The sequence below is a fragment of the Achroia grisella genome, unplaced genomic scaffold (assembly GCF_030625045.1).
Source record: "Achroia grisella isolate CSIRO2021 unplaced genomic scaffold, CSIRO_AGI_Agris_v1 utg204, whole genome shotgun sequence".
NCBI classification, from domain to species: domain Eukaryota; kingdom Metazoa; phylum Arthropoda; class Insecta; order Lepidoptera; family Pyralidae; genus Achroia; species Achroia grisella.
The window spans coordinates 900,157-926,035 of NW_026712703.1; the positions used below are offsets into that span (position 1 = coordinate 900,157).

The following is a 25,879-nucleotide window of genomic DNA, read 5'->3' on the forward strand; positions in this document are numbered from 1 at the left end:
GTATTTTACAGTAAAAAACAATATCGGAGTCAAAATATATTACCAATATAAAAAGCAGTTCAATAAACTGAACTTCATAAAAAAACTAGAGTAGATAGCTTAAGACAACGTACAACTATTAACAACACAAACAGTAACAGTATCAACATTACCTACGAACTATGAATAGAATTCCGAGTCTTTGTTATTATATTTGTATCCTTGACTAGGGATGTGACATTCTGATTAAAAAATCGATTATAAATTATTCGATTAAATATACTATTAAATGAAAATAATTCTTATAATGAATAATAATTGATGATTCTATAAGCGATTATTTTTCTACAACCCAATTTCTTTGACTTCTTGACGTGGGTTTGTTTTTATGAGATCACATAGATCTTGTTCTTTAGACAATATAATATTATAATATAATAATAAAAATTGTCTAGGTAAAATATGGATTATTAATTAATCATTTTTTAAGAATGTTAACATCAGACGTTTTTGTTTTCGATAATCGATAATTTTTCACATCCCTATCTTCGACTCTTAGTGGACGTGTTCACACTCACTACCAATTACTGACACTAAATCATAACGTTCACGTGATGTAAACATCCTTTCCCGACTACAAGGCATTTTTAAAAAGTAAAAAGACCAAAAGCTACTCGCTGACAGCCTATTATAGTAAGCTAATAGTCATTTTTTGTTATTGTTTCTCGAACGTCCAATTATTTACACGTTACACTACTACCCGTATGGGAATGTTTACATATTAAATTAAACTCTTTTTTACCGATTCATCCAAAAATATCTTGTTGTAATCATCACTTATAAGTATATCCTAAAACAGACGCAAAAGGTTACAGTATTGTTTCAATCTGGATAACTTCAATTAAAAATTTAGACAAGCAACTCAAATAAAAGGTATTTTGATGACATGTTAAGAGTTACCTTCGCCAAAACTGTTAGATATGCAATACTATCAACAAGGTTTTCTTTCTTTTAAGACTTTTTCTCATGCTAACAAGGAGATTTTTTAGGATTGAGAGTTAGTTTTTAGTGTACAATATTCTTCTTCAACCTTGTTTATTTATATATACCATTAATAGAAAAAATAAAGGTACCATAAGTTGGTAGCAAGTAGTTATTAAGTAAAGAACTGAAATAGTTCATAAATTAAAATAACTTTCTTAGTAATTTTACACTTTTATTTAATAATGTTTAATTTATGAAAATTGAATATTCTATTTGTATATTTATATAAAAAGACAAATTTGTAAGGGTTTGTCTGTTTATTTCCTATTTTTTATAACTAAACATCTACTGTATTACGAAGACGTATATGCTACATTTTATCTTAAAAAGCAGGTGTTGTCGCGGGTAACTGTTAGTGTTTAAATATATCAAATTAAACCAGTCTACTTCCTTTTAAGCACTATACATATCGGAATCAACTTATCTAGCAACTAACACTAAACAATGAAGCTCTGTCTTAAACAATTCAAGAATCGCTAAACAAGGAGACATCTAATCTTATCTAGGGTAAACTCAAAAGCAGTAGCAGTTTGTCTGGGTTCAGTACAAACATGATAAATGATTTCGGTCACAAAAAGTGTTTGTCTGTTTTTTTCTAAACGAGTGTCGGTTGGAGCGAGATGGGTTCTTTCCTTGGATAGACATAATACCTATTCACCTTGAGAAGTACCTGAGGAAGAAGAGAGATCAACATTATTGACTTTATTCGAATAATGAAACTATTAACTATTTCTACTAAATTAAAATTACAATAAGCAATCGAAAGTATAAGAAGATCCTCATTAAAAAAATAGTAATCTAAAAACTTTCCAACATTAAAAACAATGTTTTAATAAAACAACAGAAGAAAAATATAATTGAAGCCAAAAATTAGAGGGCACATGGACATTAACAATAAAAAGTGAAAGCAAAGCCGAGTTTAATCGTGTCGTAAAAATAAAAATTAAATAAAAAATGTTTGGGGTGGAAAGTTTAGCGTCCGTAATTCCACCTTACAATTATTTCATGTTGAAGAAGCTAACGTTCATTCTCCGGATGTTACGAGTATAAAAAAATCCCAAGGGTGTCAACTTGTACTTTATGTTTGTTTATTTTAATACGGTTATACTGTATTTCCAACAGTTTACATGTATAGTAATAGATTACTTTAGATAATATATACCTATATATTTAATTTGGTTTAATATTTTCTAATTACAGGATAGCTCTTTTTTCTGTAATTTAAATAGACCAACCACAATGTAAGTAGTAATTGTGGCCTATATACCTGAATAATAATATGGATATCACTTTATCATGTGATACTCGTGTTGCCATTCTAGAGCACAAAGAGTTCAGGCCTGATATCCTGTAATATCAAAATGTTACATATCTGATATAATAAATACGATACGATAATATTATTCTACCTTATAAGATATTATTACTATTATTATTATTATTTTACGCACTTTCAATATATAATTGAATAGAATTTCTACTAATGTTATAAACGCAAAAGTTTGTGCTGATGGATAAACGTTTGCTATTTTATTACGCAAAACTACTACATTCATTGGAATAAAATTTGGTATACAAATAGATCACATGCTGGATTACTATATAGAATTGCTCTTTGCACGAATTCACGCGAGCAGCACCGCGGATTACAGCTAGCATTATAATAAAAATGTGACGCTACTAGTACTGGACGATACTCGTACCAGATAACAGTAATGTAGCAAGTCACCTCACCTCAACGGTCAGGTAGCTGCGCCGTTTCAATTTCTCCGAGGCATTTTATTTACAAAACTAATTACGTTTGTCTGATAGGGTATTAAACAGCTCCCGGTGCTTCTCTTGATTCGATGACAGTTAATAAAGACATTCCGAACGTATTTAAGATCTGATCCTATTCCATCTGCGATTTGATCGTTTCATAATGAAGCTATTATAGCCTGCGGTATACTTTTACTTTTTTCCGCGTGTGACTGTACTTTTGTTTTGTTAATCATCTACAATAATAAATCGTTATTACCTATGGAATGAGATACATAAAATCTTCATTAGATCGAACTTTGTTAGATGCAACGATATTTTATATCGTATTTTTTTTAAATTTTTTATTGCTGTTGGCACGAACATCATTGTTGGCACGCCACGTGGTCCGGATAATTGAAACGTCCAAACATTAAATTTATGTTTTTGCTACTTTTCATTTTTAGGGTACCGCAGGAGAGTTTTAATAGCACCTAGCATGGGATTTATTGTTTATACTTTATATACTCATGAATGTCGTATGTATAGTTCTTATTATATTACTATACCTACTTACTATACTTACTTTATATCTAGTATTAAATTACTTATATTGTTCGATAATAATAATAATTGTAATATGCAAAATATTTCATAAAATTCAACTGATAATTTTATATAAATCACAGTAGACTTGGTTTAATAAAATAAGAGTTATATTTTTTTCATAAATTTCATTACAAACGAAATTTTGTATAACTGGGCGAACGGTAACATTAAAATCTTAAATATTAATTGTAACAGGAGCCGTTTCGTCCCCGACATCCCTTTCTGCGAATGCTGGGGCAACATAATCAGCCCCCAAGGGACAACCTCTTGTAATTAGCGGCTGTTCATTTCTTAATTTCAATATTTAATTACAAAGGAAACTCGATGACTGCCACGAATAGAAAGAGACGTCATCTTCAGAAAGAGCCGCGAATCCGTTTTGTTTCTAATTCGTTAAGTACGCCGTTTGATACTGCACGTACTGGCTTCTCTATTATTTCTTTGTGTACTTTATCAAAGGATATTTCATTTATCTTATTCAATTACCGCTCAAGTTAAATAATACCTATTATTTTTAGTCTGCCATTATTTCTTATATTGGGAATGTAAAAGATAAATTTTATCAATGCATTTATATGTCTCGCAAACAATTTAGTTAGGTAAAAGTGAACAGCAAACCATCAATGTAACTTTATCGTGTTCGCCGGGAAGCCATCTTACAATTTCCCTTTGTCGTACCCATTGTCAGACGGAATATTATGGCCCCAGACATATTATCGTTTTATTCCATTTCTCTCGACCCGCTATGAAATTCCCTTTTTAACTATTACCTGTCGAAAGATTTCATTAAGGAAAATACGGCTTTGTGAATTTTGCATAAGCCCTCTCGTACGTGTATCAGAGTTATATGAACCAGGGAATATCTTTGTTATGAGTCCTTTGTCGTTTATCTCGTATAGAAATACAGACGTCACAATGTTAATGATTTTTCCTTTGATTGTAACACTTTTCATTTCACACTTTACAATTGATTCTATGGCGGTGTATGGATGCATGCGTTTGGCATGTTTTGTTCGAAATTGATGACGAGCGTTGGTCCGGGCATGTCCATTCACAAACTGTATTCGACAATGGTTTTGTTGCGTAAAATTATACAATTTCTGGACGGGTGACCGCTGCCTTTCAACGTCACGTCCTCGTATTACTCAATACAATAAAAATATCATTAAACTCAATAACAGTAAGAAAGCTAAATAAGTAATCACATTTTGTATTCGTTATTACTGAGGATTTAAATTTAGATTATAAAGAATAAAATCTGTGAATTCTCGAAATTGATATAATTCCAAGTCAATCATTTTTGATACTGGTAATCTAGTGATTACCAGTATCAAAAATATATAAATACTTTTTGTGATAATGATGTCAAAGCCTATAGATACATTAATACTTAATATATAATTAATAATAAATTTCAATCATCAAGAAAATTCTATGTGCAAATACTTACATATCAAGTCCTTATATAATAATACTCGTATTATACTGTTTATCTTTCACTTTACATTTATTTTATATAATAATTAGAAAATACTGAGTCGTTATTTTCTAATAAGTATCTAAATTAATTTAATAAATATGTTGTAATTATATTAACCTAAAACTACTAAAACTAAAAATGTATTATACATTTTTAATACGCGAAACTTTATATTAATATCAACTTGTGATTGGGATACGATGATTAGATAGTTTCTTTAAATTGGCATTATTTTTTGCTGCTGGCGCCAAAATATATTTTCTGAAGAAACCATGTGAAACAATTTAAATTTCGGACCCAGGCATGAGTAAAACTTTTAAAGAATACAATCCAATGAATATGTGTTTTCTTTAACCTTAATAGTATTCTATTTATATTGACACGGTTCATCAAGAATAATCAAACATTTTTGCTACCGGTTCCCGCCGTTTGTATTTTTTTTATTGAAAACGATCTTTTGTGTCGATTGAAAAAAGATCTACCTGGCAAGAAACAGATACAGTTACTTTTTAAATTAATTTCATCAAAAATTTGCTACAAATAATGTTGAGTCATACAAGTCATACATATGCCATCGGCGGCTTTTAACTACTTAGTCAAAGTTTAGGAGCAAAAAATTTAAAAGTTCGTTTTCATCGACCGCCATTAGAAGGACACTTGAAAGATAAATGTAGCAGTAATTAAAATCTATTTGTAAACATAAAAACATATTCGGCATTGTAGCGAGAATAGTTTTTAAATCAACTGGCATTTAATGTGTTTACAAAAGATATGTTTCCATTCTTTCATGATTTAATAAGTAGTATAGTATCACGTCATGTATTCATGTGTTAACTTCATTTACGTATGTTCAATGAAAAATTAAAATAATCAAAACAAACAGGCCAGAGATTTGAAACAGAATAGAGTCCCGGACGTGTGATCGTTCAGTACTGAACGAAAATAAACGTTATGATTTGTTAAACAGGTTATTAGAAAAACATCGGCGCTGTCGACGTGCAGTTAGGAAATAAACTATTAAAACTCGGCCAAGTGTGAGTCGTCTATATACCTATATATATATATAAAATGTTATTTTGACAATTTACACAAATGAAATATAATTCGGAATGCAAATGAGTGATTTTAATATTTGTAATATTCATCAAGAACAAATAGTACTAGATATAGGATTTTATTTACAATTTTCCTTCTTACACCAATATAATAATTGTTCCTCTGTATTAGTTGCCACAACAGACTATGGTTAAAAAGTATTTTATATTTCAGTAGATAATTTTTGTAATATTGCTCAGTACAGGTAATATATGGTACCTATATTGTAAATGTACACATATTACATATACATACATACATTGGTTAGAAATTCACAAATAGTATTAATACTATGGATCCGTATCGAAGGCGTATAATAGTTAAAATTTTACTTGCATATATGGTTAACGCGGACACTGAAATTGGTTATAAAACTATTATGGTGTCATCTTAAAGACCTCACATGGTCGACGATCGCTATTAACATGTATTTAAAAATAGTTTTGGACCACCATTATACACACACGGATAGGAAACAGATTGATATTTGAGGATATATTGGAATTTCATAACAGCACTGGAAATTTTAAAGTAAACAACAGTTACCCGTAAATCAAGAACGTAATAGTTACATTCTGACGGTACATGAGTACATCTGAAAAATCTTTTGTTTGATCAGACTTAAACATCTGGATGTTGAACAGAAGTTCATAATAAAATATGAAGAAAAAATATGTTAAGTCCTTTTGTATCGACCGCTTCTGTTTGTTCGTTACTAGGATTCGACAGTCTTGATACTAGTTGATTAAAATTTTTCATGTTGTTTTTAATCTTAGGTAGTTTACGATAGTAAAATATTCTTGACGTGTGTATAAGAAATATATATTATAATAATGAAATTAATTACTATTATATAATTATACTAGTTGACCCAACAAATGTTTTGCCATGTAAATTATTTCAGAAAATCATTATTAAAATGTTAACGGTAGAAGAGTGATAATTTAGAGTTATGTAATTTTAATATTGAGTCATAAAAAATATTTGTCAAAAAAATAAAAGATTTTATTGGAATGGCCCACCACACTACCACAGCTTATGGCTTAGGAGTATGAAAAATAGTTTACATTATATTCTCAAACCTACTGAATATACACACCAAATCTTATAAGAATCTATCGAACCGATTTGGATTAATTTGTGTGTGTGTAAAACACTGTGACACGAGAATTTTATATCATGACTATCAAATACAAATACATAAAATTTTTATTCTAGCTCGGTAGATTCATAAGAGTACAGTACTAATAAACAATTTAAAAAGTTATAAATGTTGAAAACGTTGATAGATGTTTTTATACAATGCATTATACTAAAAAATATAAAGGCATATAAATAAATAAAAACTTTACTTTAGACGACATACAACGGTATTATTTAACTAGATACACGGACTGAAGTAGGAACCCAATTATAATGGAACTCTAAGCTAACCGTAGGCCATTTGTGCCAATTAACTACTGTAATGCATTGCCACACAACGTTGGAGCAGACAATAATTACTTATTAAAATCAATACAGTCTCCCCTTTATTGTTATATTTCTATAAATAGTGTTATAACCTTTTTCAGATCATTGATTCTTTAATAAAAATTAAATATATATAATACGTTTGATATTTAGTACTTTAGTAATATTTAATTTTGTTATCTTACATAATTACAATATTTGTCGTGATTATAATTATTGAAAATAACTCTCACTGAACGTATTTCGAGCATTTTTATGTCGGTAAAGAAAATTAACAATATAATAATCAACAAATGCTTGCAACAATAATAACTAATACAGTATCAAATACACAGTTAATACAATTCAAATATCAAAACTATTGGGTTGCAGATTAAATGCAGCCGAAACGTATCGCAGTAGTTCATAGTAACTCGCTGGGATTTGTTTTGATAATACATCATAAAACTATTAAATATTATATCGTTGAGTGAGACTACCAGCGCAACTGTTTTCTGTGCCAGTCTCCAAGCGATAAACGATCGGCGGAATAAATAAAACCAATCTAAGCCGCAACATATTAGATACCTTAGTTTGAAAAATATATGTAATAAATCCGGATTTTGGTATTGTTCGTTTACCGCTTATGACTTATGCTGTACAATACTATTGATCATGGCGTAATCAGTTTGTTATTTCAGCGTTTAGACGATGTTTAAACTTTATTTTGTTTCGTTGGAGGCATGTGGGAATCATTCTATTGTATTACACATCCGGGTTATGATTGGTTCTTTTAGTTTCAATTTTAGGTTCATTAGTCGTTTAATGTTAGCACTATTTTCAACTCGGTAATGCGCTTCCGTCCATGAATGCTTAAGACTTACATGAGACAATTTAATACTCTTTATATTGCTTTATTACATCTGTTCTTGTACCACAGTTATTGTTCTACATAATAACTAGTAGAGTAAGTACTACGTATTGAACATTTTATAGGAAGAATATATTTTGAAGAATTGTACTAAAAATTGTCTTTTGATAATGTTTTATTAATTTAATTACGTTATTAAATCTTGATTTCTTGAATACAGAGTTTTATAAGTATTAACATACATATAGAAATATTATATATATATATAGGTGTTTTATAGTCAAAATATTTTAGATATTATTTTCTATATGCATTTTTTCAATCATCTCGGCGTACAACATTATCTGGAAGAGCTGTCGTGAGTTACGTGTACCGACTTCCGTTCCCAGCATCACTGTATATCTTATACAAACCTTATCTTATTAAACAAATATAACAAATTAAACTAATATTGTGTATACTCAAATACGTTTCGTAAGGTTTTAGTATAAAATCGTACATTATAACAAGTACGATGTACGATTTTAAACTAAAATCTAGAGTTAATCATATCTAAAGGCACCTTGAACATAACTACCATTTTTCTTTACATTGCAAATACATCAGTAGCAAAAATATGGATTTAAATGGGTGTTGTTGCTTCAAGTAATCTCAAAAGCATCATGCCCTAGTGGTTATTTACCCGACTTTGACTCTAAAGTTAATGAGTTCAAATTCAACAATCATTTCTTCATGTATGACATTTTAGCCCTTCATAAACCTATTTTTTTCTAGATTATAATTTTTTCCTACCATCCAGTTCAATATACAGATTCAAATAAGAATAACTGGCAAGAAACTCAATTGAATTTCTTATTATCTGTTTTTTGTAATAAATTCAGTATTAATAAAGCATACCAAAAAAACTATTTTTGGGTGTCAATTTATATTTTTGAAACTAATGAAACTGGTACTATTGACCTTCTGTTAGTGTATATGATTATGAATTTGTTTCAGCTAACAGAATATTTCTACCTTCCAATTTATATGTATGGTTACGAGTGTCGTGATGCGATAGAAGAATGCTCTCATAATATATATACAAAAAAAGGTTTATAACATTAATAAATCGTTTACTAACTATAATTCATAAATGACAAATAATAGTTTCAGCAATTAACAAAAGATTAAGTGAGTTAAAATATATTTTTTAAAACATACAAAGAATACTTTGTTGAATCTTTGCGCTATCGGTCAAGATCTCACAATTTTATAAATGAAATCATACTGCCGTTTTAATGGTCAGGACATGGAACAGTTTTAGGACAAGTTAATAGACGTAACCAATTTGCTTGGATCTGTGTATGAGTAAAAACACATTATACCGGTCAGTCACGCGAACTGAGCTGTCAAAATTCAAGCTCTTTATCAGGTTACTCGCTGTTAACAATTTTCAAATAAACAGATAACGAATGAGTATTAAATATACATGTATCTACTCCGTGAAATAGAGAACTGATTGTACTTATGTTTTATTATGATTTTTTAACCGTCTTAATAAGATAATGGAATGAATTCTAATGAATTTTTAGATTAGATATTATAAATGTTATATAGACAGACAGACAGTATTAACTGCACAATCACTTAATAATAACACAATAATCCCGAAATCCACACAGAACCATCTGGTCCCAAGATATAAGCATAGATTATGTTTTGGATACTAGAGAACTGACAGAAATATTTAAATACATTTTGTTTAAATACATCCTTATTATACATAGAAAATTGCCAGATCGAGGAATCCAGTGCGAAAAATCAAACCTGATACAGACGGAAGTAAGCCGGTGTGCTAAACCGCTAGGACACAAAGGCTGTCTGATAATAAATAGTACTTATTACAATGTCTGATAGCGCTATGTAGTTACAACAATTCATAGATATATTTGCAGGTACTTTACAGATGTTTGTAGGTACAGGTGTCGAATGCGCGCTTATCAAACGGTAAGTTAGTATTTTGAACCGCAAAAATATCAAATATTACAAACAATTCTAAGATTACTCAAATTAGACTTTAAAATGCAAATTTTCTTTTGATTGATTCTATTTTCATTTTTAATTGAGAGAAGTCGTTTGAACACTTCATTTTCGTGACGATCTGTTTACTGCGTGAATGCAAGTAATAATTTTATAAATAGATTTATTCTTCATCTTGTATGCATTAAAATCTATATCTTCGACAAATAACAAATAATCGTGAGCAATAGTCTGCTTTAAATCAAGAACGCAGAGTTTATTGTAGGATGTAATTAAAAATCATCTAGACGAGTTCTTGACTCGAACAGTTCATTTTGCGTTAGAGATGTGCAATCTGCATCTTTTATGTAAACAAGACAACCAAGACTATAAATGACAGTAATTTTATTGCATCATAAATTATACCCACTATAAATTGGTTTATTTAACAAAATTATAATATCAAGGTCATACATGTAAGAATATTAATTATATCTAATTAATATTCTTTTATATTAATTTATTTCTGGACATATGGATGATTTATTTATTGTTAATATATAGATATATAAGATAACGTACTGTTTGTCAGCCTCAAGTGACGCGTGCCGTGGTCTGCGGTTACCCTTTTTATGCAGGTATGTTTCTAAATATGAGTACCTACAGTACATATTACTCAATTCATTGACCTTAGTAGTATACATACATATACACAGTGCTTAGAAGTTATGTATATATGAATGTTTAACATTTTAATCATCTCTATATTGTTGTTAATATCTTAGTACCATCACGCCAGATCTCCCTAGTTGTAGGTAGAGAGACACATAGACTAATATTCGTCTATCCAATCTTCAATGCAATGCAGAATACAACTCTATTTCTACATAAATAAACTTTTTTTAAGTAGTATATCTATGTGACAAAAATATCATATAAGATACACAGCAAATACGAAATATCCTTAGTTTAGACTTTTTACAATCAAATTATGGAACTCTGTTTCATATTGCTAGCTACAAATCAATACTCACCCCTTTAATTAAACTGGCACTAAGTCAACTTTAACTATAGCCAAAACTAGTTAGATAAACATATGTATAATTTACTACTGTAATTGTCCACAGTTTGTTGGGTTGTATGCAAATAAATAATGTAGGTACATAGGGTTTCCAAAGAGGGACTAGTTTTTATACGAATAATTAAATTAGTAGATTAATAACATTTTATATGTTAGATTTTGTAACCGTGTGCGTCGCTCCAATTTAATAAGGTACTGAATTAATTTACTTTAGGTATATATAACATATTTCTATCTTATAAATTATATGATTTATAAAATCAAACACTATCCTAAATGAAAAAAATCCAGAGGTAATGTAGATTACGTAATACTAATAAAACCTGAGCATACTTGCCTGACTTGCCATCTTGATATTTTTCTTTCTATTGATCTTTTATTTGATCCATTTTTATAATGAACGTTAGGAATATAAGTATAATAATAATAATAATGGCCTATGCGTCTGTTATAGACGTAAATATAAGTATAGAATCATATTAATTACGATACAACATTTACATTTTAGTACCTTTTAACAGAGACAATATTGACAACTAAAAATATTTTTCATTTTACCAATAAATTGTGTTCATTACAAGGTCCAAAAAGATATCCTCAAGTTTTATAATGACTACTAACTTTATCAACATTTTTTTAAGAGAATATTCGCCAAATGCTTAATCGTCACTGTGCTAGCGACCTGTACGCATCGAATGAAATAATAATCGAAGCAACGCAACGTACATTCAATTATCCCTGAAAATTGATGCTCATTAAAATAATAAAACAGCCGGCGGCCGAATCAAATTGAATGATAACAAAAGCTTGTGTTAATTCGAGGCGACAGAGCGTTTGCGTTTTGCATCTCATGGATAAGAGGTACTCTATTTTAAGTTCTAGATTATTGAATTCATTGTATGAACTTAACTGAAAATAAATCGAAATAAAATTTATATATATTATAAGGTTATGTACTACAAATAAAAAATCGGATTCCAATGGAAATTAGCAGATGTAACAACGATCAACAAATGTGTAGGAGTATATAAATAGTAACCTCGTAATAGAAGACGGTTGATTAGCAAAATCTAGATGTAGGTAGGTATATTAGATGCAGAAAAGATTTAAACTAAACAGCAATATCAAGAAACGTTAGCCATTAAATCAGCAATTGAAATGTCTGTACAGAGAACCCTTGCTACAATATCGATATATCTAAATATGGATATCTAATCATATCAGTAGTTCCCACCGGCGTGCAATATAAAGCTCGACGTACACAAGCGGATGCCCCTGTTTATACAATAATAACGTCGCGTCGATGTAGCAACTCCTCAATGCAACCCCAAATGCAATTGTGTACATTCGTGCGGATTGAGTTACTGTGAATGCGATAGGAGCGTTTGCATCTATGCCATAATAGTTTGCTACGCAGTTAATTATGGAGAGGACCATATTGCTGGAAATGTTACTTATTTTAGAAAAAACTATAATTAAAAATTTATTTCTTAAACGACCAAAATTTGTAATTAAGATATCTATTATTTATTTAGTTATACTAAGCATATTTTTATTACTGCTCTATGTGGGTCAACAAAGTCATATTATGTATAGTGTAATAATGTATTCATAAGTTCAACATATTGTTAGTCGTAAAAATGATTAAAATGATATGTTGAACTAAAATGTATACTTGGTTGCAATTATATAGACTAATATAAGGTATTTTATATCGATCATAACAATTAACTTTATTAAGTACTGAATAAATTTATTCGTTCATTGACAATTGCCAGCAATGGAGCCTGCCCTCCAACTATAAATGAGCATTGAGTACTCCCCTATTTGGTGACCACTTGGCGGCCATCCCGCAAATTGCTCTTTCCGAACGAAATTGTCAATAAAACTCATCTGATTCGCAGTTAAACAAGCGAGCAACATTATTAATTTATGCGTTGTAATATGGCGCAAACGTTGGCGTTATCCCGTGTAAATTATTAATAGTGCTGGGGTAAAAATTAAGCTTAAATCGAATGGGTAGTTTCGGGCATAACGTTCGTTTTATGTTTCTGTGTGACGATTAATTAGCTGGAACGCATATGACAATACTACGATTCTCTTTTATGATAACAAAAATGTTGTAAAAATGCCGGCTTTGTACAACCAATATCGATCTAATGTATTAATTGGTTTGAAAAAGTTGAGATATTTTAAATTTATTTTCTAGGTAGTTGTGGTACTTACAACTTAGAATATTGGATTTTTATTTTTGGTTGGTTATCGATTCGATCGATCTTGACCGGAACATTACTTTAATCTATTTAAGCATTAAATGCATTATTGTGAAACATTTAAAAGGGAATAGCTCCCCTGAGATACACGTCGGATGTTGTCTTAAGAGAAAACGATTACACAAATCTGAAGAAGCTATTAATCCGGCTCGCTGCCCCCGAATGGCATCATGGTTTGTTTAATAAAATCGCGAATTTACATATCAAAACCTACAAAGGGGCATAATTGGACCCGATGACTTAGAAAACGTAGTGGGTGAGGCGGGCACGCCACCCCCAAGAACAAACAAAGGAATTATACCCGCCTCAAGAAACTTTTAGCAATGGAAAGCGCCTTAACAAACAAACGCGTGTGTATCTAATGAAATTCCTATGGTTGCATAACATACCCGTGTGAGCGCTGAGCGTTATTAGCGGAATTATTTCTCGGGGTAAAATCTTTGAAGGCACTTGCTCTTTCGGAAAAGTTGTTAAGAAAATGGGTTGAAGATCTTTTCGGGATTTCATTAGTTTGTAACTATGCGGTATGCTACGTGAGGCATCTAATTTATTAGGTAGGCGTAGCCGAGGGAACGAATGGGCAGCGAGCATTTGGAAATGGAACGAAATTGTCGAATCACGCCGCTTTGAGTCGAAGCCGACGCGACACGATTCGTTAGGAGACAAATGTTTGAATTCAATTCCAACAGTTTTTTACTTGATAATTAGTAACGGTATATTTAATACGCATTTGGTCTGCTGTAGCGAGTTTTCGTAATCAAGTTTTAGTAAATACCATTTTAATCGAACGTTTAATTTGGGTGCTTTTAATTCGTCACGATTGGAATAGCAATCAACTTACCTATTTACAGCAATATTAACATTTTGTTTCAATGTCCACACAGGAAATTTCCTTTTATTGATGTACTTTGCCTTCAAATGGTTTGTTTGATATCAGGTATTATTAAATGCTTAAAAAGTGCCATGCTTGTGCATGTAATATTAAAGCTATATTATTACTATAATTTTTACATCGTACAGAGGGTACCAGCAATAACACATAGAACGATAACCTCGACAACACTGTCAATTTAAAGTCTAAAGCTTTTTTAAGAGTCGTTTGTCGGCGTTTTCGCGAGTGCTTCGCCCTTTAATAGCTCGGACAATTGAATAAAAAATCAATTTCTATTTTTATAAAGACGCGGCGTCAGTGAACCGCTCATTGGAATGTGACCACAGCGAACTGAATGAAACGGGCATTTCTTACAAAAACGTGCTCGGGAGTTTACGATTCAGAGGCGCAACTGATCGTTTAGTGACACAACTCAAATTAAGTACTTATAGGAACTATTACGATGGGAAAGGGACGCGGAAAGCTACAGTATTCTAAATATATTTTTAATCAATTTAAGAAATCGGTAAGCTTCTTTTTTATTTATGTTTCGAGATATTTGCATATATTCTGAACAGATACTGACAAATCGGTAGTTTTTACTGGCATGTGAGTCCTATATTAGAAAATTCATTAAATGTTTTTTTTAAAGAAGAAAATAATTTATGTTATTTTTAGGTAAAATACAACAATTGTAAAACCAAATACTGATCAAAATTCATTTTAAAATGCTTATGACTTATTATAAAATAACTTATTTGTTAAATAATTATTTAAATTAATTGTTAAATTTCTTGTTGTTATTAAAAAATACTGTAACAATAATATTTTATTTAGGATTTTACATTTGACAATAATTAAATAATTATGTAAGAAATGTGAAAATTATATTTTAGGAAATATCATAGTTTTCATATTTAAAAAAATAAATAATGATCTTAATAACTACGCAAAGATATACCTATATTATACAATGCAATAATTCGGCCGTTAGACAATACATGAGGACTGAACAATAAGGCAATCGACAAATAAAATGTAGATGCTATTGTTGTTTCACAGTGCCATCAATCGACTTCGTAGTGATTTCGACGCGCGTCGCGATGAATTATCGAATCTATTAACTCGCGAGATTACTGAATTCCATGGCTCGATCGAGACCACAGTAACGATTAGACACGATTTCAAATTTCAGAGAATAATACTGATTAAAATGTACTGCCAAATGTTTTCGTAAATTATATTGGATTGCGAGTTTTTAGGCGAACTATAGTAGCCATATTTTATATCTCATATTCATTTATGCAATGATTATTATATATAATTAATAATTATTAGTTATGGCTATATAATAAAACAAACTATTCTATTATTATTTTATATAACTATACAACTTATGGGCAAGCACGTATTGTTAAAAGATTTATATTACATATGTAAATACATATATTATAAAATATATTCAATATTATCAATTGAAATATTTAATTTTTCTAAAGTCTACTATTTTTTATGACTTGTCTAATAATTTATAGGTCTACCCGCGACGACGCGTAGCGAACGATTTATACTAATTATAACGGGCGAACGCGGAGGTACGATTAGCTTTCCATCCGAATCTCAGTAAGGGTAGCACTGCCAACACGAACCGCACCAACTATTGATAAATGTGTTCAGAATCCATTCTTTCACGTGCCAAACATTTTTTATCAATTTACTTATTATCTACCAATAAAATAAATTTATTAGTGTAATATGTAGAAACTGTTTATTATCTTTTCACGACTAAACTGCTAAACGGATCTAAGTGACAATTGTAGTGAAAATAGATTGTCACGAAATGTAAACATAGATGAACAACTAGTGCAGTATAACTTTTAAATCATGAGAAATTATATGGAAATATTTTTCTGCGATTTAAAATTCTAGCCAGTATTAATTTACTTACAAATAATATACTGACAATGGTGTTATTATAAAATAAACCATAGGAGTACGAGTAATTCATTGCCGACACTATACGTGCGGCCGTGCACACGTGCATTGTAACTTAACACTTCCTAGAACAAAAGCTGGCGACAGACAAGTGTCAATATCCTAAGAGAGTATAAGATGCCCCTATGTGTAGCCTACATGCACTTCATTCATGGCAAATAATGGTACTTAACTCGTGTGGGAATATATGCACAGCATTTTTATATTGTATCAGACCAAGTAAACCATTTTGTTATTTAAATACCTTAAAAGAAAAATAAAAGTAATTAAAAACGACATAATTTAATTGCCATATCATTACGAAATTTTTGGAAAAGAATACCTCTTAACATATCTTCGCTGTGTAAATACATAGAGAAATGAAGCATTTGGTAAATACAGCCATAAGAAACCTTTCATAACTTATTAACGTCGATATTCCGACCCTCTAAAGAGTTGGAAACACAAAATGGAATTATGCATTCCCCTAAAAGTCGCCATTAGAATTAGAGGTACAATTTATTCCGCACCGGGGCCCAATATTTCCGTATTTCCTGTATCGGGGCTCACTGCACTTAGGAGTTTCCGAAACGATCAATTTGTGAATAATAAACATTTAGTCAATTCCTTAATTTACGAAAAGCTTTTATTAAAGATAAATAAAGCCTACAATTTAGTTCGCAAATAATATTTACATATTATTTGCAAGGAATTTGTCGGTCAACATATATAGACATGGATATTATACTTTTTAAATGTTCATGTATAGATTCATTAAAGACGACGAAGGTATATTTTATTTAGAAATATTATTTTTTTGACTTAATCAATAACTAAAAATTTATTGCTAAACTACAAAGTGAAGTATAAATTACAAACAAAGAAAACTCACGATTTAAAAGTAATTAAAATGAAAAGTAACAAATTGACGATTCAATCATAACTTGAAAGTGCTTAAAGTCGCCGAAAGTTGTAAAATGATCTTAAACGGCGGCGTAGACGTACAAACACATTAATTTATAGGCACCAAAACAAACTTTTTAAGTCTGTAACCGTCTCGACCAACTTTTACATTAAGGCCCGGATCGGAAAAGCAATTACGGTCACATCTATTACGTTCTGTTTGTACAATTACTTCCTGTCTATTTCCGATACATTTGGTTTGTGTAAAGCAAAGTGCAGCTACTTTTTTGTGTAGCTATAAGAAACAAAAAATAAAGCAATTAACCAACAAAGCAGACATATTAAATCGGAATCTCAATCTGCAATCTGCCATAACATATGATTCAGTGGTTAATTTGTGCAACAATGTAATTATGGGCTCCAATAAACATTTCAACAAAACAAGCACGCTGTCAAATAAATCCAGCAAATATTTTAATGGCTCCATGCATCGGCCCTCTTTATTGGCCGTATAAAATCGTCCGCGTAAAACGTGAACCAACCCTTACAGCCGTACAGGACAAAGTCTCTAGCCGAACTATAAAATAAATCTAGCAAGTTATCGTCCACAATAAACAGTCGCCGCGGAAGGCTATCGCCAATTCCCACGCAAAGTTGCTGTTAATAAAAACAACAAAATTATATATTCAAGAGTTAGGAGGTGGTGGTATGGCTGTTAGGGCCTTCTACGTGGTCAGAGTTACAATGCAAATTGCCGTGGAGGGGTGCGCCGATGCCCTCTAACTGTGCGACTCGCAAAGATGGCCGCCGTAATGGCGAAATGAAATTATTAAGCATTGTCTTGTGAAATCGGCCGCAGTCGACACCTGAGCCACGGTCCCGGTTCTCTTTATGTGGATATTCCCGGTTCCACCAAAACAGGATCACCCTAGTAAGAACCTGCTAAATATCTACCAAATGATTATGATAAACGAAAACTTCTATTATTGCATTCATAGAAAATAGGTAAATCTTACCATGATTAATTTATAAATACATAATATAGTATTATCCAAAACTTAGTTGGCAGTGATGATTCACTCACCTACTGTGCTCCAGTTCTCGAGGATGTTAAATAATACCTAACTATCAAGTCTTATAGAATATACGTAACATACATACACTTTGAAGTATAGATTAGGTTAAAATTTCTAAATAATTAAATACCACCAGATTAAAAGGTTCGAAGTACATTTAAATAAAAGAATAAAAAGTAAGAGAGCTCCACTCTTTTCTAACGCCAAGACATTACTTGCAACCCTCTACTGAAAGCTTCGTATTAAAATTTAAATCTACTTTGCAAAGTGTATTTTATACACGTGCTCTTGCAATTTTGATCGTTCATAAACCTCCAAATAGGTGCTATTATTACGTTTTACCTCTGCGGTATTGGGTGTTACACATTTCTCCCTTACCATTCCTGTTAACATTTGTATCAAGACTCCCATAAATTTAGTATGCATAATGTTAATATATTATAGATGCTTTAATTACTCGTTTGCGGTACACTTGAGGTTTCACTGTTGATGTACAGTTCTGTTCATTTTGAATTAACACATACATATAAATATGGTTACATTAACAACTAAATTATATCTTGATTTAAGTACATAATAGCCGAGGTGAGTGTAACCATTAATTTTCGTGATAGCTACGTTATATGGTTAACTATATATTTCATCACTGCTACCGATTACTACGCTTCCGGTAACTGAGAAACACTATTCACAGCCTGAATTATTTTTAGTATAAAGATTATAATGAGTATAAGAACTTCATATTATATTAATTGCAGATAATATATACTTGTAAATATAGAAAAGTTTTTCCAGAAAATGATACTAATGTTTTAATGCTGACTAATAATTTTAGTGAAATAATGTCAAGCATCATTATATCATCATTATTAATTAACATAGTATAAAATAAAGTCGCTGTCGTTGTCAGTCCCTATTTATGCTTAAATCTTTAAAACTACGCAACGAATTCTGAAGGGGTTTTTTTAATAGATAGAGTGATTCTAGAGGAAGGTTTTAGCTAGAGATAGGTGATATATATAATACATGTACACCCGGGCGAAGCCGGGGCGAGTAGCTAGTAATATCATAAAAGAGGGTTATATCAACGTTTACAAGTCATAACAATCAATGATGAATTTAATCTTTATATAAAAGGTAACATATTAAAATGCATTGACCCATTTTACAAAACTCAATGCAGATGCCATTATTAAACGAGACCTACACATTTCTTACATAAATATAACTGACGGATATAAATCGGTAATATTTTTTATAACATTTCCTTAAATGTCTGTTGTCAAACAAAAATACTAAGTCGGTACATTATTAAGTACTAAGCAACTAGTCAATTGCACACGGGCGATCACGAGTTAAGACAAGTTATGCAACAAATGGCTGGATTTCCTGATCTTTATCGATTATCCATTCCAATGTACTGGCGACATTTGAATGTCGTAATGACATATCAATCATTACGCTATATTGATCAGTCGGAATTCGAACCAGAAATGCTATAATTGTTTCTTTGATACTAAACATACGACCACATACGTCATAGACTTCGTGTCTTCCAATTCCACTTCTACAAATATTATAAACGTAAATTTGTGAGGATAGATGGTTGTATGTTTATTACTCTTTCTGGATAAATACTACCAAACGGATTCAAATTGCATTCGGTACATATATCTGTTGTGTGTAAATATTTCACGTAAACGGCTGGTGTAGTTAGGATATTTTTTTTACAAAATATGATGTTAAACGTGGGTTAGCATATGACTAAAGAAGTGTTAAAGAAATAGCTTTCAAAGTGGTAAATTTCTACCTTATACTTATACATTGTTGTTAATTAATATTAATAAATTAATAGATGGCGTTGTTTAAAAGCGTTATTTATTTTTATCGTAATTAATATTATCTACAATTATACACGCGAACTGAGTAGTAAGCACCACTAATATAAATAATAACAGAAATTCACTGGAAACAGTATGTTAAAATCCCTATAGCTTTTTGTAATTCCTCCTTAATCCATCGCATGCCCAATTTTATATAAAAAACTGCTTCGACTCGGTGATCAATCAAAACTCCCGTTCCTTTTTTTCTATACTTCATTGCAATACACTTTCGTCTCTGTGTAACCGCTATAAATGCTTAATATTGTTTGCAAAAAGGAAATGGATACGTTTTGAATTAAATTAATTTGATGGATTTTGTTCGTACTGCTTGGTAATTACCGACTGAGTTTATTAATAAAATTTAAAATTTAGTGCTCACTTGATAAGTTATTTATAATATTAATAATTATAATTTTAGTAAGTAATAATATACGCATTCGCAGAATGTACAAAGCAAGCAATTTATAGGCCGGACAATAGGTACTGAATAAAATTACATTAGATATTTATGTATTTAATGGTTTAATTATATATTTAGAATAGTTTTTAATTTTAAATTAGTTTTACTCTATTAGTCGCCTGATATAATATTTATACTTCCAATATTCCGTTTACGTAAAGATTTCAACTGTTGCACGTCACTAGTTAACTGTAACTGAACAAAACCGAATATGAAAATTATATTTCCAAAATATAGAAAAAGGTAATGATCTGGTCATAGGGAAATTAACATTTAAAACATCGATAAAATAATATAGAGCAACCTAACTAACTAACCTAAGTTTTTTGGCAAAAATATTTTAATTACATAGAGCATACTAAAGTATCATTATCAACAAATTACATATACGTAAGTACTATTGATTAATTTTGTATATAATATTACTAATAGTAATATAGTATTTTAAAATATGACACAATCTTGATATAAGACATAAATTAAATTGCGATAAGGATACTTTGGCTTTCTGAAATAATTATTGCATTTATAATAAAAATTTTATTGACTCATAGGTACATACAAAAACGCAAACATATGGAACACAATCTTTGTATCTTTCGACGACTCCAATTTTTGCCCTTCAAATCCTTTTAAACTACGAAATACCACGTGGCCGTGTGATAGCATTAGAAACAACTTTCGGCGACAAACCTTTTTTCCCTCTGAAAAGATAAGATTATGTAATCTCGAGCCGACACCGACAATCTGCACTAAATCCTATTTTAAAAACACGCAACGGTGGCTTTTAAAGGACACTCTTGAAATCTCGAGACAGTCTCACACTTAAATAAAAGTTTTACACGACGATGCCTTTACTTTTTTATCTTTTGTGCAACGTCGTCCTCAATGATACTAATGCAAAAAGGTTTTATCCCCTAATCTGCTTGTAATTGAATTTTTAGTTGAAAAACTGAAAAGATCTCTTCTATGAACAGCTAATAAAACGATATCTTTTGTATTTTTAATATATTTTTGCGTCCTGCGTGTAGGTAATATCTACCTACCTACGTAGTACAAAGTTGTTCACTAAATCTTTATAGGTAGGTGTATAAACAGTATTTAAACCATACATATATAACATAAATAATCTTACTGACATTGGAGGAGTATCAATAAATAATAAATTGATATTAATTTAATAATAATAGTTAATATCTTTAATTATTTTGTAATATCCAACGGATACCAGTCAAAAAAGTTTTACTCTACTAATCAGTGGAGGAGGAGAGTACAGGAAAATACGTTACCTACATTTTATGTTATACGTATATTACATTGACATTCGCTTCATATAAATCCGCCGATGATACAGTAATAAGTACTTTAATATTGTGGCAAGAGCATAAAATTCCTATCAAACTTGGCCGGATAAAATAAATTAATCATAATAAATACAGCTACGATTCGTTTATGGAAAGCTAACCCCTGTGGCGTATAAGACTATTTAACAGTCTTCAATTCTATCTCTTCTAAAGATTCAACTTTATTGAATATCATAATTAAATACGATATATAAATATGTAGGTACTTTGTAATTTCAAATTCTCAAATTTTCTATCTACATAGGTAAGACACAAAAAATTTTGGTAGTCATTTGGGACCCCAGTCATTTTTTAAACCGGTAGAAATGTAACAAATTGAATTTAAAATTATTAACTAGTAGTTAATTTCGCGGTCACTTATCTCGATGGTCCGTCTCGATCAGCTAGCTTTTGACAAAATTCGGAAGCAACCGTAACACGTATTGTACAAACAAAGAAACACATTACAAAGCCATAAACCAAGCAACAAAGGGACCGACGAATACGTGTTGAAACTGATCCATCATGTCTCCTTTTAAAATAACAAAAAACTCATACGATGCACACAACAGATGTTTTCGTAAAAAAACCGACCCTACCGACCCCTATATATAAAACGTCGACTATAATTTCTATTAAAATAACTGTAATTTCCTAAATTATCTCTCTATCGTAGACGTTTAAATGCAAATTTGACTTTCTGATGTATTAATGCGGTCATAGTTTTGACAAATTGGACAGTTCACGTGTTATAGATAAAGAATTAATTTTGGTGGAAAGCCCATCGCAGAATTGATAGTTGTTTACATAATTTTAATCAACAAGTACAATTTATAAATCGAGAAAGTGAACAATAACTGACCAAAAACGTAGTTAATGGCGGACATTAGTTATCGTCTATTTAGATTGATTTTTTCTGATTCTAATAAAACCCAATCTTGGTTTTTTCAGCGTACATCCTGGCCAACTATTATTTATTTGAGAATATTGTTATAATTATACGAATACTATAGGAAAAATAATTTGAAAAATTTGTAGTTCACGAATAGCCATACTTATCTTTATTATTTTTATTTCTTATAGAATAAAATATTCCATCTGAAATAAGTATTACAATTAATGTCATTATATAGCAAAACAATGAAAGTATTGTTAAATACGTTATGATAACTCAAATCGATACGAAATACGACCATCAATATCAAAAAGTCAACATAATATCGACTAATAAAGAGTCAGCATATCTACATGCGAAATTCCAATTAGATTCCAAACATATGAATGTGATAAACGATCCGTTATTGAAGTTGCTTATCTGTGTAATTAGAAAGGAACTAAGCTGTAACCATTTGTGTTTATAATGGGAACGTTTGAGTGCTCCACTATGATAACGGACAAATGCAGTCATATTAGTGAGTAGGTACGATAGAAATAATTCAATATTGTTACGGATTAGAGATGCTTACATTTTAATATGTTACATAAATACACCCAAGTTTAGTAGCTACTAAATGAAACTGTTAAACGTCAACTCAGATATAAGTACATATATGTCAAATCTCTATAAATAATTAATTACTTTAAATTTTCACTCATCTAATAAACATAAAACATGTATGTATGTAATATTGACATAATGTTACACCATTATAATATTGTGTTTATGACATGTCTATAATTAATATTATAATATGAGTGCGATGTAATTGAAACCATATAATATGAAAAACTGTTACGTAAACTGTTGAAGTATAAATTAATATTCTCAAGTGAAGTAGATTAAGAAAATAGAGTAGGGTAATGGTGGTAGTCCATAACAGAAACGTTCAAAAAATCATCATCCCAGGCATAAGTAATTTGCTCTCTCCATTCTCAGCCCGCAGCCCATAGCGGAGTCGTCATAAGGGAATGCGACATCAAATATTCAATTTTAAAACAACCGCTAAAAGCGAAATGTCATCGTCTACATAAACGCAGCTGGGACTTGACGATTTAGAAATTTAGCTGCAGATGGGACACGCACTTCGGCTCACAGAATGAGATAAGGAATTGCATTAGCAAAAGTGAAATATAAATGAACACGACGAAAAATTGTCTCAGATGTCGTGAGTTTACCATAAACATTTACAGTGTGTTGGTGACATCACTAAATTATTCATACCCCCTGAAAATTATTCTGTCAAGAACAAGAAAATGGCACGCAGAGTAGGAAAAATTTCATTAGCGCCAATCAAAATGACGAGGTCTAAAATGAAGCTCGCAAAGAGAGTCGTAATCACGGAGTTCAGTAGGCACCCCCTCAACGTGAGGTCTTATTAAAGGAATAATATTTACAAAACGAGACGCCTCAGAAATCCCCAAATTAAGATCTCGCCGAAACCCGCCCAACTTCCACAAAGTGGAATCATTAAATTAAAAATGTAAACTTTTCTCTTAGCAAGGTAATGGGCATCCCGATGTAGATAAATAGATGGAATAGCTGCAAAAAGGAGCATTTTCCTGTTCATTAAATTTTCCTTCGCTTTTTTATTTCGACCCCTGGTGCTAATTTTGTTGGAATTCACGCCCCTTAGCTCCACCCGCTGGGGCTCAATCACAGAAATTTTATATCCGGAATTAAATAAGTACCCAACAGTATTAAGGGCAAAATTTAATATGAGCTTATTTTTAGCGGAGTATCTTTCCTAATTAATCTGATACTAGCTGATGTTTATTGGATTTGAGTGTAAGACTCAAAAATACTTCGACTGTGTAGCGCCATTGTTGTTACGTTATAATAAAAGTTGCCAAGAAGTCTATTAACAAGCGAAATATTTTCATCAAAGTACTGGTGTCTAATTCCAGAGGGTGATCTCTGTTGGTAACTCGATTGTCTATAGATATGCTGTAGGAAACATCAGCGAGCTTCGTAGTAAATGCAATTATATCAACTAATATACCGTCTGCAACCGCGTGGCGCCGCGTCTGCGTTCGCTGCACTGCTTCAAGCCATGTTACCCTTAAATATTTTGAGGGGATCACTCGGGAATAAGTTATTGTACTATGGTAACAGAATTTATTTTTTTAATAAAAAAAATGTGTACCGCATACGACGTAGTATGTGTTTCCATTAATACTTGTGATTAATTTTGGTTAAAAAATATGGCAAGAAATGATATCAACAAATATTACATAAACCTACCATATTCAAATATCAGTGCTGCATATCGCGTTTCTTTATAAGATATTGATTGGTGCAAATAAGGAAATCGAATTATTCAATGTCCGCCCCTCATTTGTTTCCGCTCCCCCACAACAGAGATGAAGAAATTCTTTCTGAGTTTTCGATTACTTGTCCAATTAATTTTATAGATTCATTTGTCTTAGTTTGAAATATTCTCTCTTTTGTAGAAAAGCTATTTAAGATCTCATTAACATATTCTTACACAGACACTAGCATATGCTTTTGGTATATTATTATACAATATTGTGACGACCTATATTAACATCATTATTTCATAGACTAAACTATCAAGAATATTTCAATGACGTCTTATACAATTCTTAACTGACGATTAATTTTATAAGGACAGTTCATGTGTGTTTATTGAATTAATGGAATCTTTTTTTAGGATGCTATACTGCGATGCAGACCGCGTGATATACTGCTCCGCAGATTCCACAAGCAGCGGTTAGGGCATTGTGATGAGAGGGAAAGTTCACGTTCCGTTTCTCATCACGCCTCTACGCGCATATGGGTGAGTGCGGTTAGTA

At 30.9% G+C, this 25,879-nt stretch overlaps 1 protein-coding gene across 15 annotated transcripts in view; it reads right to left on the reverse strand.

Moving 5' to 3' along the window:
* Positions 1-25,879, reverse strand: part of LOC131841918 (dachshund homolog 1) — a 169,676-nt gene that overhangs the window by 108,639 nt on the left and 35,158 nt on the right. For 6 of the 15 annotated variants that reach the window (XM_059190302.1, XM_059190301.1, XM_059190297.1 and 3 more), the window contains one exon: positions 1,682-1,693. The exons of the other annotated variants lie outside the window; for them this stretch is intronic. In XM_059190302.1, coding sequence (XP_059046285.1) covers positions 1,682-1,693 — 12 coding nt within the window. The remainder of the gene's footprint in view (positions 1-1,681; positions 1,694-25,879) is intronic. 15 annotated transcript variants of the gene reach the window in all.